This window comes from Podarcis tiliguerta (genome assembly GCF_965153285.1).
Source record: "Podarcis tiliguerta genome assembly, chromosome: 1".
Taxonomy (NCBI): domain Eukaryota; kingdom Metazoa; phylum Chordata; class Lepidosauria; order Squamata; family Lacertidae; genus Podarcis; species Podarcis tiliguerta.
Genome location: NC_139534.1, coordinates 104,032,429 through 104,049,975, shown reverse-complemented (window position 1 = coordinate 104,049,975; position 17,547 = coordinate 104,032,429). Strand labels below are relative to the sequence as shown.

Here is a 17,547-nt window from a genome sequence, read left to right as displayed (position 1 = left end):
CAGCATGTTGTTCCTTGGAGTGGGCTGAGCTGTACAAATGCTGCGCCGAAAACAGTATTTCCAGTCCCAATAGCTGTTAACAGGCAGACATACGTAGCTCTCTTTTCTTGTATATACAGAAAAATTATCTAGGAGCAGGAGAGGAAATGGAAGTAAGAGAACTGTGCATTTAAAAAACCAGCAGCAAGCATTTATCAATCCCGCACTACAAGAGTGCCACCTGCTGGGTCCGATCAGATGCTACTTGTGAAAAAAATTTACCATTTGGTATCAATGACGAAAACAATTCTAGGAATTCGACAATGAAGAACTATGTAAGATTTTAGAGCAAGAGTAGCTACCCTGTGGCACTTCAGATACTGTTGGACTCCAAAATCCCATCAACCCCAGCCCGCTCAATGATGAAGGGCGAGGGCAGTTGCTGGCATCCGTCTGCCTTGGGAGACAATAGTGTGTGCCTTCAGTGACAAAGTCAAACTGGAGTGACCTCTCTGGGGCACAAGTCTGGGCAGTGCTTATGGAGGTCCTGGGCTGCCCAGAAAACAAGACCCCTCTCTAGGGCTCCAAAGGAAAGCAGAGCAATGTTTGGCACCAGTCTGGCTGCAGGCATGCAAGATGCCATCCAACTAACTTAGGGACTCCACTCCAGATGTGTGTAGGCTTTACTACTTAGCCTTTTCGTCTCCTGAAAAAGTCCCACAAGGCAGAGGAAGGTTAGGGTCAGTTTCCCTTCTCCTAGATAGGCTACCTTCCCAAGCGGACAAGCCCCCTCACTTCCCTCTACAGCACGTGCAAAACCGCCTTCTTGACCATAGGACCCACTTTTTGGTCTGCCGGATCCTGCATTTGCATGCAGGGCAAGTCCTAACTCACCAATGGATTGAGACTCATTGGCTACCCTAACCTGGTTTAGCTAGCCAGTTGAAGCCATTTCTGGGGTGTGGCCGCCGCCACATGCCGACATCTTCTAGTGGAGAGCTGAGTGCAGGGTGGGGACCAAAGATGGACAAGCTACCCCAGAAGGAGCGTGATGTTGTCTTGCACCAGAGGTACTACCCCTCTCCTAACTCCCCATCCACCCCAGGCTTGTAATCCAACATTAGAGGGCCACACGTTGGCGACCTTGTAGTCGTACCTTGGCTCCCAACCGCCCTGGGAACTTGGACATTTTGGCTCCCGAACACCGGAAACCCAGAAGTGATTGTTCCAGTTTGTGAACTTTCTCTGGAACCTGAACGTCCAATGGGACTTCCGCAGCTTCTGAAGCCACGATTTGGTTTTAAAAGTAGAACGGACTTCCACTCAACTTCCAAGGTACAAATGTATAGGAACTCACTGTGAAGGACAACTCAACCCAGCTCACCCTTTTGCAAATGGGCACTAATTAGTCGGAAGTTATATGGAAACATTCTGTGCTTCATGAATATCTAAACATTGTTGTCTTTAGGCTTGTCAGTCACGTCCCCTGACCTGCTCGAGCATTTAGCATAGCAGATTATTGATAGTTGTAGGACAGGGATGAAGAAATTCAGGCAGGGGCCAAGTGCAGTCCTCCAGGCCTCTCTAGCTGACCTTCAGGTCTTTGCCCAGACCACACTCCCCTGCCAAGGCACACCTCTTCTTCCCCCCAGGCCCCATCTCTCACTGGTTCATCCTTTGCAGCATCATGGAATGTTTGTGCCTGGCTGGAAGGCATCTTTGAACTCCAAACTATGCTTTTTGCTTGCTCTGGATGGAGAACAGAAAGGAGTGTGTGTGTGTGTGTGTGTGTGTGTGTGTGTGTAGAAAACTAAGCTGCTGTAGAAAGGTAAAATCCACGTTTGTTCCTTTGCCCACTTTTGCCTTTGTACTCACCCACTACTGGCATGGAAGGTTGCTCAAAAGAAAAAGCAGCAGAAAAATGTCATCCGCTTCTGTTCTAGAACAATGGGGGGGGGTGCTCATGCACACAGGGAGCATTTTAAAAGGAGAAATATGTAGCACACTTCCTTCCCAGGAAGAAGAAAAGCAGAATATGTATTCAGTTCTCAATGTCATATTGTTCAGAAACCACGTGTGAATGTTTCCAAACTGACAGGAGCTTTGTGGGTGACTCAGGGGGTGCACATGGCACAGAAGGGTTTAAAAAAGAAGGACCACCCATTTCTGGATTGTGCATTAATATTTCCCAGAGTAACTGAAACAAAAGCACACATTTTTACTGTGGGAAATAGTCAAAGTTTGAGAGCTACAAATTTCACAGATCAGTGCCACATCATGGCTGCCCACCTTCTTCTATGTGGGCTGGGATGTGCCAGGAAAGATAAGCATGTATGCCCTTCCTTCCTCCCAAATTGTGCTTGCCTTGGCTGCTCCTATTGCCTCTGCCAGTTTCAACATGGCTCAGAAAACAGGCAAAGAGGAAGATTCCCATAACCTGGGTCTGGTTAATCTACATCATGTCTCCAAATTGGGCCCTGCTCTCTAAATTACCGTATCTCTAAATCTGGTTTGGGGAGTTTAGAATTCCTCTATCATAATACACTGCAACAGTTTTTATTTCCATGTTTGAGGTTTTAATGAATTTCTTCCACTTGTATCACACATTAACTGACAGGAGATTTTGCAGCTTTATGCTGTGCAACATAGAACATGTATTATGCCTAGGAGTGGAGTGGCTGAATCCAGCTCACTAACAGAGTGCACACCTTTCAAGACATGCGTCTATCGTTTGTTGATCTGTTTTCACTGAAGACTCCTCCTTGTACTTCTTCTCAGTTTTCCTGGTATATGTCACTGTCAGCACAAGATATACATTTGTTTTATTTGCCATCTGATGCCTCTACAATATTACTATCCTTGAGCCAGTCACTGCCACCTTTTTTGAGGACTCTGGAGGGTGATGCTAGGGTTTTTGTTTCCTTTGTATTCCTTTCCTGATTTTTTTTTTAATAAAGAACAAAACAGGGTGCACACCTGGACCTGGGCGTAATTCACTGCCCTTAAGATTGTGGCTCACAATCACATTAAAGAAATAAGGCACATTTCACAGTCCACCTACAGCAGCATTAGAGATCCCAGAGACTCCCCTTCTCTACCACCACCAAGTTTATTTGTCCTATTCACCAAGAAGAAGAAAAGCATATATTTCATTATGGGCAACTCAGGAGCCCAACAAAAAAAGCAGCACCTCATCCCCATCATCCTCCCTGCCTTTTTCCACTCCTCCAGCGGCTGAGACTTTGCAAAGTTGGTCTCCAACTCTGGAAACCAAGAAAATAAAAGAGACAAAAATAACTACTTGAGAGAGGTTGCATTTCCCACTGAAGAGATGACAGCAACTTCCAATAGCAGACTGGCAAGGGTCGTGACTAGCCTCAGGCATCCACCAGCGTCAGTCCATCGTGCAAGGCACGTTTCCACATGTAGTAAGTGGAACGTGCCGTCAGGGGGAAATGAGCTCTGAACTCCTTGTACGTTGGGAAGGTCTTTGACTCAAAGCGCTGCTGGAGAAACAGCTTGGCCTGGGCTTTGAACTGAGCCGTGGCAATCACATCCATCACAAACATGCTGTTGTTCTCTGCCATTTGGTAGCCTGGTATCACGGCACTGTAGGGCTTGGGAGGCTGCTTGTCTACAAGCACTAGAGCACTCTCCTTTTGCTGCAGTGGGCGCAGTTCAAGTTCTGCCTTCCCACTAGTCTCAGCGGTTTTCTTTTCAAAGTTTTCGGAAAGCCCATTTAGGGTAAGGCCGCGCTTCTTGGTTGCTTGGCTGCCGCTTCTCCTCCAAAACCAATAGGCTGTGGAAGAAAGGCTTGGGTAACGCAGGCGGAACTTGCAGAAGGGAATTTTCCACTGACAGACGCGTTTCTTGGCCAAGTGGCGAAGGTGCTTTTGCCAGATGTGTAGAGATGGGTTGATGCGCATGGTAATACAGGACCCTGGATGGTGTCCATTGATCATCTTCTCACTAGGGAGGCTCCCTGGCTTGAATGGCAGGAATGGCTTCTTGTTCATAAGGGGATTCTGGTTGACGGAAACAGGCTGAGAAGGCATGAAGCTGGGGTTCTCGTTGATGGCCTTTCTTCTCCAGTTGTAGTAGGTGGACCTGGAGATGCCAGGAAAGCAGCACTTGAAGCTCCTGTAGGGCAGAACAGTATTCATGGAAATGCACCTCTCCAGGTAAGACTTGGCTCCTTGCATGGAAGTCCCATTTTGGTTGGAATTCAAGAGCGGACTTTTGGGCCCTAGGCCTCCTTCAGACTTTGTTACACCATATTTGCATGCAGGGAGATTCTCTGGTTTGTGCACCTGAGGATCCTTTGGCAGCACAACTTCCGCAGGGGAAGAGGCCCTGGCATTTGTCGCGTTTTGCATCTCGTGCTTCCAGGCATAGTAAGTGGAGCGAGAGATTTCTGGGAACATTTGCCGGAAGTGCTGAAGAGGGACCACCTTGCCCTCTCGGAAGCAGGACTGCAGGAACTGTTTGGCCGCAAATCTGGCAGCCGCCTTCTTCCTATGCTCTTGAGACTGGCGCTTCCATCGATAGAAAGTACTTTTGGTGATGCATAGGTTCGAATGAGTCACCTGGGGATCTTGAGGCAGCAGCTCCAAGGTATTCACCGGTTGCACGGGAGGCTCTGGAGCTGGGATTGTGGCTTCCAGCTCCTCGAGGCCGACCACAGGCACAAAGTACTGAGCTCTGAACAGCTGGGACGAGAGCTGCTGCCCTGACCACATGATATGCAGCGTGGAAACTTGCAAGCCGCACCCCCTGGGTCGGATCAGTCGGTTGAAGTACGGCCGGATCTTTAGGTTGCTCATGGGGTATATGGAATAGATGTTGCACTGCAGCACCGACGCCAGGGCATACATGTGCCACATGTTGGCAAAAGTGCCAGGGAAGCAGGTGGCTTTGATGTCCGCATCAAAAATGGCCTCTAGGATGGCCAAGGGCAAGTTAGTCATCTCAGGGGATTCCTCCGTGCAAAGGGAGTAGCGAGCTGCCTGCAACATCACTTTGGAATCGATCATGCCGTGCAGGTAATACTGCTTGTGCAGCAACATCTCCACCGCTGTGCGCACCTGCAGCTCCAGGCATAGGCTGGTGTTCCCCCACAGCAGCACGCTGGCAGCCTCAAACAGGTGATTCCCTTCGCCTTTGCAAACCAAAGGCAGCATATTGCAGGGGGCATCTTCTGGGTAGAGGCTTTTGGCAACCCGGTCAACTTCCAGCTCTTCCTGGAACGGCCTCTCACGGTAGCCAGGTAAGGAGAACGAGGACAAAGTCCTCTCGGCTTCTAGGGTTGCGCTGGTGAGTCCCTCCAGCCCAAAGCATTCGGCCGCCTCTTGCAGTTCCTGAAGCACGGACTGCACCAGCTGGTGTCGCTGGATCATCCTGAAAACCACAGAAGAGTTCAGACAATGACGCTGTCACACATTCAGCATTTCCACATGCACTTTCTTTGGCATTTGGCCTCAGTTACCGAGACTATTGTATTCTAGTTAAAAATAAATGGGTCAGTGAGCCTGGCTGTTAACCAGGAGGTTGGTGGTTCAAGCCCACCCAGGTATGGCTGTGGCAGGATTCCTGCATAGCAGGGGGTTGGATTAGATGACCCTCAAGGTCCCTTACAACTCCACAATTCTGTACTCTATGCTTCTATGAAATCAGGTCTTGCAGCAGCCCCAAAATCTGGCCCCCAGTGATCTAAAGCCAACGTTTCCCTGAGAGTCCCTCCTTCTAGTTTTGTTCCTGACCTTTAGATTTTCCTTACTGTCGGGCAATCAAGGGGAAACTTTTTAACTGGTCCAGGAATTATGGAAAGCAAATGATTTTTGAAACTGCTTACTGGCTTGATTTTTCCTGCCTTGAAACCCTGAAAAGGCCTCTTGCTAAGCTGCACACACTGGGAAAATCAGAAATTATGCCTCAGCCAGCCAGCCAGCTTATTGTAGTGTGCTCAGAAGTGTTTCTATTCCTCTAGGGCTGTTTTCATCCTTTATACAAATTTATTAAATAATCATCATCCTTTGCCACCAAGTACTCAATAAAAAGAATAAAAGGTTGCTACCACGCTTGTGAGTATAATGAATGTTTTAAAAGAGTGAAGGGTAACTCATGGGATATTTTTTTCAGATCACTTTTAAGTTTTCTCTTTATTTCACCTGAACTGCATAATAAACACACTCTTAATTTATACTGCAGGCAAACAAAAAATGCCTGGCTGGGTAGAGAACACAACCCATACTGGAAAGCAGAGCAAAGAAAAATACAATGGGTGGAGTCTATATGTAGCCCACAATTACCATATAGGCTGTTTTTTCAGTTTCACTTAAGTGATTATAGGGTGACTGTGATCATGAAAAATCCACCCACAGGAAGGGGAAGTCTTTAGTTAGTAGGCTATTCAGGAGCCTCCATATGAAGTTTTTGTTGCAAACTCGCCTGCCTTATTCCCTTATTTTTTCAGAGGGTCCTATTCCTTAATTGCTCCTGTGGTGGTGCATTGTGGTTATTAGGGCTTTCATCGTGTGTCATGTCACAAATTAAAATTTTCCAAAAACATCTTTTTTTGGGGGGGGGAGCACAGCTCTGGGGTCAGTGCACCCATTTGTTCCACCCTGCCTTCACATCTGAGTTTGTGTTTTAGTTACTTAATTACTCACTGCACCTTTTAATTGCTAATCTGTTTAGAACAGCAAGCCTTCTTTCAAGAGACAACCTCAGACTGTACTACTATATTCCAGACTTTTTACAAGCTGCAGAAGCCTATTTTCATATGACGCTATATTTCACACTCCCAGTCTCCTCCGTCTCAGATATTCTTAGGTCCTAGCACCCAGCATAGAAGATCAAAATATTTGCATAGCAGATCCTTTTTCCTTCTGCTGAAAATAATGAAGAGAAACAGGACCTAGCGCTAGGCAGTAACAACCTTTATTTATATTTACCAGAAGAAGCACTAAAATCTGCATTCAGACAGCAACAGAATAGGGTCTCAAAGGTGTCCTGGAAAATATATATTCACAGAGGCTGGTTTGGGGACAAAAGTCTTGTCACATGCAGTGGCGTAGCATGGGTTGTCAGCACCCGGGGCAAGGCAAGTAATTTGCGCCCCCTAACCCGTGGATTTGCGCCCCCTAACCCCCAGATGTTGCGCCCGGTGCGGCCGGCCCCCCCCCCGCACCCCCCACGCTACGCCACTGGTCACATGCAACATACAGCAAGATTCTAGGACAGTAATGGGGAACCTGTAGCCCCCCAGATGTTCTCAGACTCCAACTCCCATTGGCCTCAGACAGTATGGCCAATGTTAAGTAACAGTAACCTCCGGAGGGCGACAGGTTCGTCATCATAGCTCCAGGACAAAAGGCACAGGGAACCCTAGAACAGGGGTCAGCAAACTTTTTCAGCAGGGGGCCAGTCCACTGTCCCTCAGACATTGTGGGGGGCCGGACTATATTGCGGGGGGGGGGGGGGTTGAACAAATTCCTATGCCCCACAAATAACCCAGAGATGCATTTTAAATAAAAGCACACATTCTACTCATGTAAAAACACGCTGATTCCCAGACTGTCCGTGGGCCGGATTTAGAAGGCGATTGGGCCGGATCTGGCCCCTGGGCCTTAGAACCTACTTACAGCTTCATGTTACAATACTGCCATGTTTTTTAGGGTCACATCAATTCAAACTCATAGTTGACAGTATAGCTTCCAATATTATGCAAAATCCTGGATATCTGTAAATTTTATCCAGTTCTTCCCAGTACAGAGGGACATTATTCTGTTTCCATGCAGGTCCACTTTGGGGGTAATTTAAAGCTTCTCTATTCATCCTGAATCTCTTAGGGCATTAATTAAAGCAGGCTTCCTCAACCTCAGCCCTCCAGATGTTTTTGGCCTACAACTCCCATGATCCCTAGCTAGCAGGACCAGTGGTCAGGGATGATGGGAATTGTAGTCTGAAAACATATGGAGGGCCGAGGTGGACGAAGCCGGAATTGAAGCATAGTCACAGAAGGCTATACAAATCCTAAGGTTCTTTTAAAAGTTCATTATTACAGTAGCTTGGCAAGAGTGGTGAATGCAGCAGCCCCAAAAGCAGGATGCAACAACACCTGACTCCCCTGTCAAGTGTGTAATACAGTGATACCTTGGGTTACATACGCTTCAGGTTACATACGCTTCAGGTTACAGACTCCGCTAACCCAGAAATAGTGCTTCAGGTTAAGAACTTTGCTTCAGGATGAGTACAGAAATCGTGCAGCACGGCAGCAGCAGCAGCAGGAGGCCCCATTAGCTAAAGTGGTGCTTCAGGTTAAGAACAGTTTCAGGCTAAGTACGGACCTCCGGAACGAATTAAGTACTTAACCCGAGGTAGCACTGTATACAATCGACCCTTCAGACATTAAATAGCAGCACGACTGGCAGCACAAGGCACACACAGTTCTATAGGTAGCTGCACACACTGCAACATCCAGTTCTGTTCATGGTGGATGTCTTATTCATTTATCAGGCCCCCCTCCTCCCTAAAAGGCATTTCAAGTGCCAATAGCAGTGAATCAAACATCTCTCTCTCTTAGGAAAAGATGGCACTCAAATATATTGCAATGTTTTAACCCCGGGGAGCCAACCAGGGGTGCCATTTAGGATGGCTGTATATCCTTCTCTACCCTTTTGTATTTCCAACTACCCTTCATTATTTCTCAAAAGCATGCCTATATCAAGTCAGCTGACTAGTTCTTTTATGCACTGAACAATCTAACCATTTATAACAGCCTCTGCAGTAGGTATATGTGCTAAAAGTATAAATCCCTTTGCCTAAAAAACACGCCAAATTACCATTTCACCCATGCTGATAATATTGCTGTAGTTGTCATGAGGTAGGGCTGGCCTGCCAATCAAACTGGTCAAATATTATCAGCTGAACATCATTATTTGACTACAGCTCATGATGCCCGGAGGATTGGTCTGCGGCCTACTTTGCAAAAATGCCTTTTAAAAAAACATTTGGTTTTGAATAGTGGCTGCTAGCTGGCCTTTAAAAAATAGTTTTGTAATTGAAGGCCTACACTGATGTTCTAGGATAAAAGTGTAAGAGAAGAGCTGTTTTGTCAATCATCCCACATGTATAAACACCTCACCTAACATTAAGGTTTTATTTATTTATTTATTTAAATAACTACTTAAAAGCAGTTTTCATGCTGATTCTTAACCAGTGAACTAACCAAATATTTTACTTTGTTGTCAGATACTCGACACTTTCTTAAATATAGAAGATACAGAAAACACAATGAATACACTTAAAAGTGCTTTTTTTGGTTTAATGTTGAACATATCCAAGAATGAAACCTGAAACTATAGTATTAGTCTCAATTTCACTTTCTTTCCTTCCTCCCTTCTATGGAAATGGTACCATTTCCAGCTAATACAGGTGAACACCTTCCTACTTTTAGTCTATATTTCAGGCCTTTAAAATAATTTCCATTGTCTGGGCGTTTTAGTTTTTTTATGTATATTTTTTATTTTATTTTTTGGAGAGGAAATATCACAATTTTGAGATTTTTAGTTTCACCTTTATGCTTTATCCTGTGTTCACTTTATTTTTTTACTTTTTTATTGTCAGCTGCCAAGAAAACTTCATGTTACGGGGTAGCATCCAAAGCTAAAAATAAGTACATTTCGGAATACTTGAGCACTATTGCTGACATTACTTTTTGACCTGGTCGGAGTATTGCAGAATAGCCATGCTAAATCTTTCACAGCAAAAAGGCAATGCCTGCAGCATCTTCGAGGACTATGTTTTATTCATTAGAAGTGTGAACTGAGAAAGTTGATTTAGTTTACCCCTTACTTTTCTTCAACCCGCCAGTTTATATAACTCACTTTTGCTAACTCACATAAACGACAAAACAGAACTGTGCCAATGGAACCTACTGCCAAAACAACCCCTCTTCATATTTTCCCCAAAATTACTTTATCCCATACAGCCACATCAGGATGTGCTTGTCAGGAGTCCCATCCAATTCTGTGGGACTAAGACAGCAATCCTAACCCCATTTACCTGGGAGTAAGCCCTACTTAAGTCAATAGGACTAAGTTTTGAGTAGACATGGTTAAGCTTGTAGCATTAAAAAAATGGGGGGGGGCTGGTATGGCAGCTCATCTGCTGCAGATCTGGCATGAGAGGTGAAGAGACAGTACAAAACAGTATAATGAATTAAATTATGAGAAAAAGAGAAAACATTTCGAGTCCCAACGTTTCTCTGAGTGCACGCAAGCCTTCTAAGTTGAAACCCCAAAAAGTATAGCGCAGGTGTTAAGAGTTCTTCTTGCTGGATCCCACCAGATCTTCATCAACAGCACAGAAGTCAGATCGCGGCCAGCCAGGGCCTTGGAAAACTCCATGTTTCCTTCCAGTCCAAGGACAATCTTAAAGGAGGTCATGAGTGAAGCCCAGTCAAAGAACTAAGCGCTGTGCCCCCTCTGTCGGCCAGTCTCGCTCGTCCCAAAGTACCGCGGAGAAGCCATCTTTCCAAAGATGGTGGACGCACAGGAATAAACTTGGGAATGAGCTTGGTGAGAGGTTGTTACCCAGTTCAAGATACATAAGGGCACCAATAAAAAGGGGGTGGGGGAAGGGAAGGAAAAACATGATCCTTCAAACAAGAACAGGGTTTTCTAAAAAAACAAAAACCTAAAGGAAATTGCCCAGGGGTTAATCCCAAAACGGATTCCCTGGTCTGCTGAAAAGATAATGGGAGGTTTGTGGGGCGGGACCTAGCAGAGGGCAGCCAAAAGTTGCCTCAGGAGATCCTCTGTTAACAAAAGACTATCCTTGGAGAGAGAAGTTGAAAGAGGGAGTGCGCGGGGGTGGATATTTGGATCAGCAAACCAAAGACGTGGAGCAAATGGAGGAGACTCTGAATTAAGCAGCTGCATATAGAAAGGGGAGGTAATAACGCGCAGCGCAACTCTGTGCATGTTTACTCAGCCTTGCCGAGTTCATGGGACCTGCTTCCTAAGGTTGCAGGATCTTTCCCTAGGTTTGCAGCCCTCATTGTATAACCTGGCTGGTGCTCAAGCCTTCCTTGGGTTTGAGTTTGCACTGGCCTACTTTACTGGAATTCAGCGGAGTCTTTTGGAGGGGTTTAGCGTTCTCTCCAGAAACCGGTTTGCAGACTTCGGAAGTTCCCTCCAACTCACCTTTGCTTGTTGGGCAAAGCCCTGGTGTTGACCCCAACCCGTCCTAAGCAGCTCCTGCTCCTTCCTCCTCTCTCTGCAAAGCTGTTTCCTGGACATTTAAATCCTGGAGCAGGAAGCGTAGCGAGCTCCCCTTTCTCAGCTGTGAGCCTGTGTCCCACATTCAGACTAGAACTGGTTTCAAATCTGGAGTGAACCAATTGGAGTGATTGACTTGTGTGAAAGGATCTCGGCTCCACCCCTCCCCCTCCCCACCAGGAAATAGTCCATCCCCAAGTGTTCTTGTCTATAAGATGAAAGGAGTGCAGATGCAAGGGGTCACTTCCAAAGTTAAAGTGATCCTTGCGATTATCGAAGACACTTAAAGAGACAAGCACTTCCACTGTTAAAATATCACAATTGTTTTCAGAACCTGAGCAAAAAAAAACCAGTGGTGGGTGGGAGGGAAGCCAAAATGCAAAGGGAGAAATTATGCTCATAGGTAGAAACCATGTAAAGAGAAATTGGTTTGGACACAATATTGGTACTTGCTCATACTGTATTGTTTCTGCAAATATATAGGAAAGGGAGAAGCAAAGAATCATAACTTTATTGTGTACCTGACTCAAAACACACATGCACAGGATAACAAAACTGATTGCTTTCTGGTTGAAGAAGTGAAAACAAATTGGCAACAGCCTTGCATTTCCAGGAAATGCATAAGGAGTCCACCTAAATCGTATTTTTGCTCTGATTCATCATATTTCTTTATAAACTGCAAACCTGGAATCATTTCAAAATAGCTGTAGTTGCTCTAGCTTCAATTAAAGTGGTAATTCAGCAATGCAACAGAACCAGTGTCTATTCTAACCCTAACTCTGGGTTTTTCTTTTTCTTTTTGCAAGGTCTGTTTTGAAAAGGTCTGACCCAGTTTAAGACTTCCCTGCAACATCCTATCAAATAGCTTAAATCCATCCTGAGTTTTCACAGCTATGGATGGATTTCTAGTTAGGCCTTTCTGGTTCTAGTTATGAAAATAATAATATATGCACCCTTACTGGGCTCCTGGCCCTGAACCCTGATACTGCAGCTAGTTCCTTAACTTTTCTTGGGAATAACTAGAGATTTGATTGCTGAGACATAAGAATCTGCCTGTCACAGAGCTACCTGTAAGCATTTTGAGGCATAGAACAAATGCTAAAGTTGGACTACCTGGGGGGGGGGTCATTTCAATCATAGCATATAATCATTATTCTGAAAATGTTATTGGTATGGAAAAGCTTAAGAGTGCTGGAATAAATTTGTGAGGAAGAACATCACTTGGTTATCACATAACAGATTGGATGATGAGGGTCTTACCTAAATTATTACTGAGATCCCATGTAGTATAGAAAACAAAATATAGTATTGGCTTGTGTTCAGATCCTTGCACGGACTTGGTCTTACAAGGTCACTTTGAACAAATCTGTATAAGATCTAGGAATGTAAAATATTAATGCCCAACTCTGCTGTGCAGGTGGACAAAATAAGGATTGTAAAACTCTTTGAAATGGAAAATAAAGCAAATCCATTTGAGTGCAGTGCTTTAAAATCAGTAGACAGAACCTTGTAGGATTTGAACAGTTTGGTCAGTGAAACATTATTGATAGAGAACACTTTTCATTATCATAATTATTAATAATAAAAATGTTTATTGCAGCAGTGCCTACACAAGGACTCAATGTGCTATGCAGTTCACACACAGAGATTACTAAGTGTTCAGAGGCAAGGATAGCGCTGAGTCAGCTAGGTTGGTAATTAACATAGGTGCTGGAAGAGACACAAAAGAGACTCTCTGAGTCATTCTGTTATGCGGATTGCTAGATACATGAGGAACTCAATGAATAAACAAGTAGCATTTTTTGTCACTGGTCTTTCATTCATTAGATTTGAGATAAGCATATTCTGTCTCTTGATTTTGAGGTTTGGGGGTTGCATGGTGACGAAACATAGTCTGCTTATCAACCAACTTGATGTTTTGTATGCATTTGTGGTACAGTATGTTTTTCTTGAGAAAGCACATCGCTCTTCCAACAAATTTTGGTGCACAGTCCCTCAGCTTGACTTGATTTCCTGTTCTGGATCTAGCTCAAACCTTCTCTTAAGAACAGAATATTGCTTTCTACAACATAAACGCATACTTACCAATTCCTTACATGTCACAAACACATACTAAACATACTACAAAATATGTAGTTACACAAACTGACTAATTTGTTCTGCTTTGGGAGTAGCAAGGATCCTTAGCAGGGCACTGAAGCCTCAACCCGGACATCAGAGATTTTGTAGAGTGCCTCCAAATCTCTAGGTTTATCTTTACCGTTTTAAGGGCTTAGAACCTTGCTTTAAAAGGGATAAGAGAGCTGAGTTTTTCAGAAATTCTACCGCAATAATAACTTGTCTGCTTTCTCTGCACATGTGCAGAATCCCACTAGGAGTTAGACACAACAGATAACAAAAATGAGGACAGAGCCGACCAATACAGGGCATCAACGCTTAGGCTCCAATGTTGACACTGGAAACTCTGCTTTGACCTCAGGAAGAGCTCTGGGTGGTTTCAAGTCCCCCCCCCCCCCCGCCCAAGCAACTTTTCCATAACTAGTTAGAGGTGGATGGATGACTTGGGAAGGAATCAGAAAGATGAGGGAAGTTTTCCCTTCATCTTGTTTCTATCCTTCCTTCCTCCTGTTTCTCTCTCCCTCCCCTCCCTACTGTAGAAGATTAGGGTTGGTGAAATACATGAGATATGAGTTCAAGTTTCACTTCCTCCATGGACTCATTGTGTGGCATTCACCAAGTCACTACAGCACAGCCTTTGTTCTCCATCTGTGAATAGTGTCCTGCTCACCGGTAGAGGAAGAATTCTATGGCACCTTGAAACTAATGGCAGCTATTATTATGCAAGACTGGAAATCAATTTACAAACTAGAAATGCAATATATATACAGTGGTACCTCGGGTTAAGTACTTAATTCGTTCCGGAGGTCCGTACTTAACCTGAAACTGTTCTTAACCTGAAACACCACTTTAGCTAATGGGGCCTCCTGCTGCTGCTGCCAGAGAAATAAAATCTCCATTGCAAACGTTACATTACATACAAATACTGCAGCCAGTTTGCAGCAAATCCATCAGTGGGACACAATATCTGAGGAGGTCAAATGGGACTTTTTTCCCTTCAAATTTTTTTATTCATTTTATAACACAAATAAAAAACACAGACAGTAAAGACAAACAATACGAAAAATTCTTGTCATATCCTTATTTTTCTAAACATTGTTAAGTGGGCTTCCCCAAGTCCCACCTATCTGATTTTCATTTTACTTCATGTTTAGCAGTTTACATATATCATAATTTCTAACCATCTTTCTTTCTTTTTTTAATGACACTTAAAATAACTTCACATTTTATCACTTATAAATAATACTATTTTAAAATACCCTATCTTCTACTTCTAACCCTACAGCGTATATCCACTTCCAAAGCTATTCTAAGGTTTAAATATTAACATATTTTTTTCAAATATTCCTTAAACTTCTTCCAATCATCTTCCACCGTCTCTTCTCTCTGGTCTCGGAGTCTCCTGGTCAGTTCAGCAAGTTCCATATAATCCATCATCTTCATCTGCCATTCTTTGATAGTTGGTAAATCTTGTTTCTTCCAATTCTTTGCTAACAATATTCTCACAGTTGTTGTGATATACAGAAAAAAAGTAACATCCTTTTTGGGGATTTCACCCCCACTATACCAAGTAAAAAGGCTTCTGGTTTTTTAATAAATGTGTTTTTCAACACTTGTTTCAATTCATTATAAATCCTTTCCCAGAAGTCTTTTACCTTGGGGCATGTCCACCACATGTGGTAAAAGGTTCCTTCTTTTTCTCTACATTTCCAGCATTTATTATCATGAGTATGATACATTTTTGCTAACTTCACTGGTGTTAAATACCATCTGTACATAATTTTCATCAAATTTTCTCTGAATATATTACAAGCTGTAAATTTTATTCCCTTTTTAATCACTTTCTCCCAATCCACCATCATGATATTGTGCCCCACATCCCTGGCCCATTCAATCATTACAGATTTCACTTGTTCGTCTTTCGTATGCCATTCCAGCAATAAATTATACATCTTAGATAGGTTTTTGTTTTTGTATCTGGTAATTCCATTTCCAGTTTAGATTTCTCTGTTTGAAAACCGATTTTCTTATCCATTTTAAACACCTCGTTTATCTGGATGTACTGGAACCAATCATCTAATTTATCTTTCAACTGATCATAAGGTTTTAATCTAAATTGGTCCCCTACTTCCATCAAAATATCATTATACTTCAACCACGTATCTTTCATATTCAACCTTTATAGGTCTTAGCTTCCAATGGTGATATCCACCTGGGTGTTCTCCTTTCTAACAAATCCCTGTATCTTATCCAAACATTGTACAAAGATTTTCTAATTATATGATTTTTAAATTGTTTGTGAGCTTTTATCTTGTCATACCATAAATATGCATGCCAACCAAATACATTATCAAACCCTTCCAAATCTAGAACATCTGTATCTTCCAATAAAAACCATTCTTTCAACCAGCAAAAGGCTGCAGCTTCAAAACAGATCCTTAAATCTGGCAGGGAGAAACACCCTCTCTCTTTCACATCTGCTAATAATTTAAACTTAATTCTGGGTTTTTTCTCCTGCCGGATAAATTTAGATAATACCTTTTGCCATTCCTTAAAACAATTCAACTTATCAATGATAGGAAGTACTTGGAACAAAAATAACAACTTAGGCAATACATTCATCTTTATCTCAGAAATTCGGCCCAACAAAGATAGTTTCAACCTTGTCCAGATATCCAAATCTCTCTTGATATCTTTCCATAATTATCTTTGTACTAATTCAATTTTTTTGCAGTCATATTTACACCCAGATATTCCACCTTTTTCACAAACTTCTGCCCTGTGGTTTCCTCTAAATTAAGTTTTTCAGGTATCGTTAATTTTTTTTCTAAAACTTTGGTTTTATTCTTATTCAATTTGACACCTGCAACTTGTCCGAACTCTTGAATTATCTTCAGTGCTTTGGTTGCACTGGTCTCAGGGTCCTGTAAAGTCAATACCAAATCATCAGCAAAGGCTTTTAACTTATATTGTTTAGTTCCAATACTATGCCTTTAACTTCCTCATCTTTCCTTATCATATTCAACAAATGGGACTTATTTGGTCCAGTGGGCGCGGGGAAGCCAGGCAGGGTTGCTTTTATTATTCTTTCCCACAGTTTTTGGCTCTCTGCAGAAATGCAGGAGCCGTTAAAGGGCTGGGGCTCTGCCAAGCAGTCTAGGCGAGACAGGTACAGGAGCCTGAGAGAAGAAAATGTTGGCAATGCAAGTAGATGGAAGGGAGTCAGCCCATATTCAACTTCTGCATATCCAGCTGGCCCTGCCTGCCTACCCCAACTTCCCCTGAACCTTCTACTGGGGTTTCTCCCTTCTTCCAACCACCTCCCACTAGTAACTGCCTTTTTCCCCCTCAGCCACCCTGTCCATTTGTGACATCACAGGAAGTCTGTAGCCAGCGGCAACTGCTGGGGATGCATCGGCTCAGCCTCCCATCCTGGTACTGGAAAGGGGAATGTAATGAACATTACTTAGATGTATTTAGAAATACATTGATTTAGAAGTAAAAGATGGCTTGCTTAAGCTCTGCTGTCCCCTTCATTGCTGCTTTCGGGGAAAGCCTCATCGGCTTCTGACATCCATGAAAGGCAAACACAGATACGGTGAGAGGAATGGCCCTCATTCAACAGTATCATCCAGCCACCTCCACTGGCCAGCCTGCCAACCTCACTGGCTTCCACCCATGAATATCCAGTGGTTCATTCACCCAGAGCCTGGAGGGCAGCTTACACCGCTATCTGAACATGCAGTTCCCAGGAATACCTTGTCTGGTGGGTGACCTGTGTCCACTCTCCATTCATACTTACCCCAGCATCAATCCACAAATTCCACACTGCTTTTGTCAACAGCCTTCTGAAGGTGACTTTCAACCAGCTTACATACACAAACTTCAGCCTCCTTCAGCCCTGCGGCATCCCAGGCATCCACATGCTAATCACAGCTTCCACCCACCAACACCTACCAGCTTCTGCCAGGTCTATCGCCAGCTTCCAACCATGGATATGTGCCGCTTTCAAGCCACGGTCCTGCTCAGCAGGTACACTTGCCTTCTCGTTGCTCCACAGCATCTCATTAACGGATGATGGCCTCCTTCCATTTGCCACTTCCATGTGGAAGGAGACCACCAAGTACTGAATAACACAGCTGTTGTCCACTGTATCCTCTTCAAGCTT

The 17,547-nt window shown here is 43.8% G+C and overlaps 1 protein-coding gene across 6 annotated transcripts; it reads right to left on the bottom strand.

The window, feature by feature from the left end:
• Positions 1-2,532: 2,532 nt before the first annotated feature.
• On the bottom strand, positions 2,533-17,472 carry VRTN (vertebrae development associated). Of its 6 annotated transcripts, none has more exons than XM_083447032.1 (2): positions 17,337-17,472; positions 2,533-5,376 (listed from the first exon to the last, which is right to left on the bottom strand). In XM_083447032.1, exon 2 carries the CDS (start codon positions 5,373-5,375, stop codon positions 3,357-3,359), a length of 2,019 nt encoding a protein of 672 aa, XP_083303158.1. In that variant the 5' UTR covers position 5,376; positions 17,337-17,472; the 3' UTR covers positions 2,533-3,356. The 6 variants fall into 6 exon arrangements, 5 of the variants coding, with proteins under 5 accessions (XP_083303158.1, XP_083303157.1, XP_083303156.1 ...); XM_083447031.1 differs by lacking the exon at positions 17,337-17,472 and adding an exon at positions 17,182-17,204; XM_083447030.1 differs by lacking the exon at positions 17,337-17,472 and adding an exon at positions 11,187-11,374.
• Between the last annotated feature and the right edge of the window lie 75 nt (positions 17,473-17,547).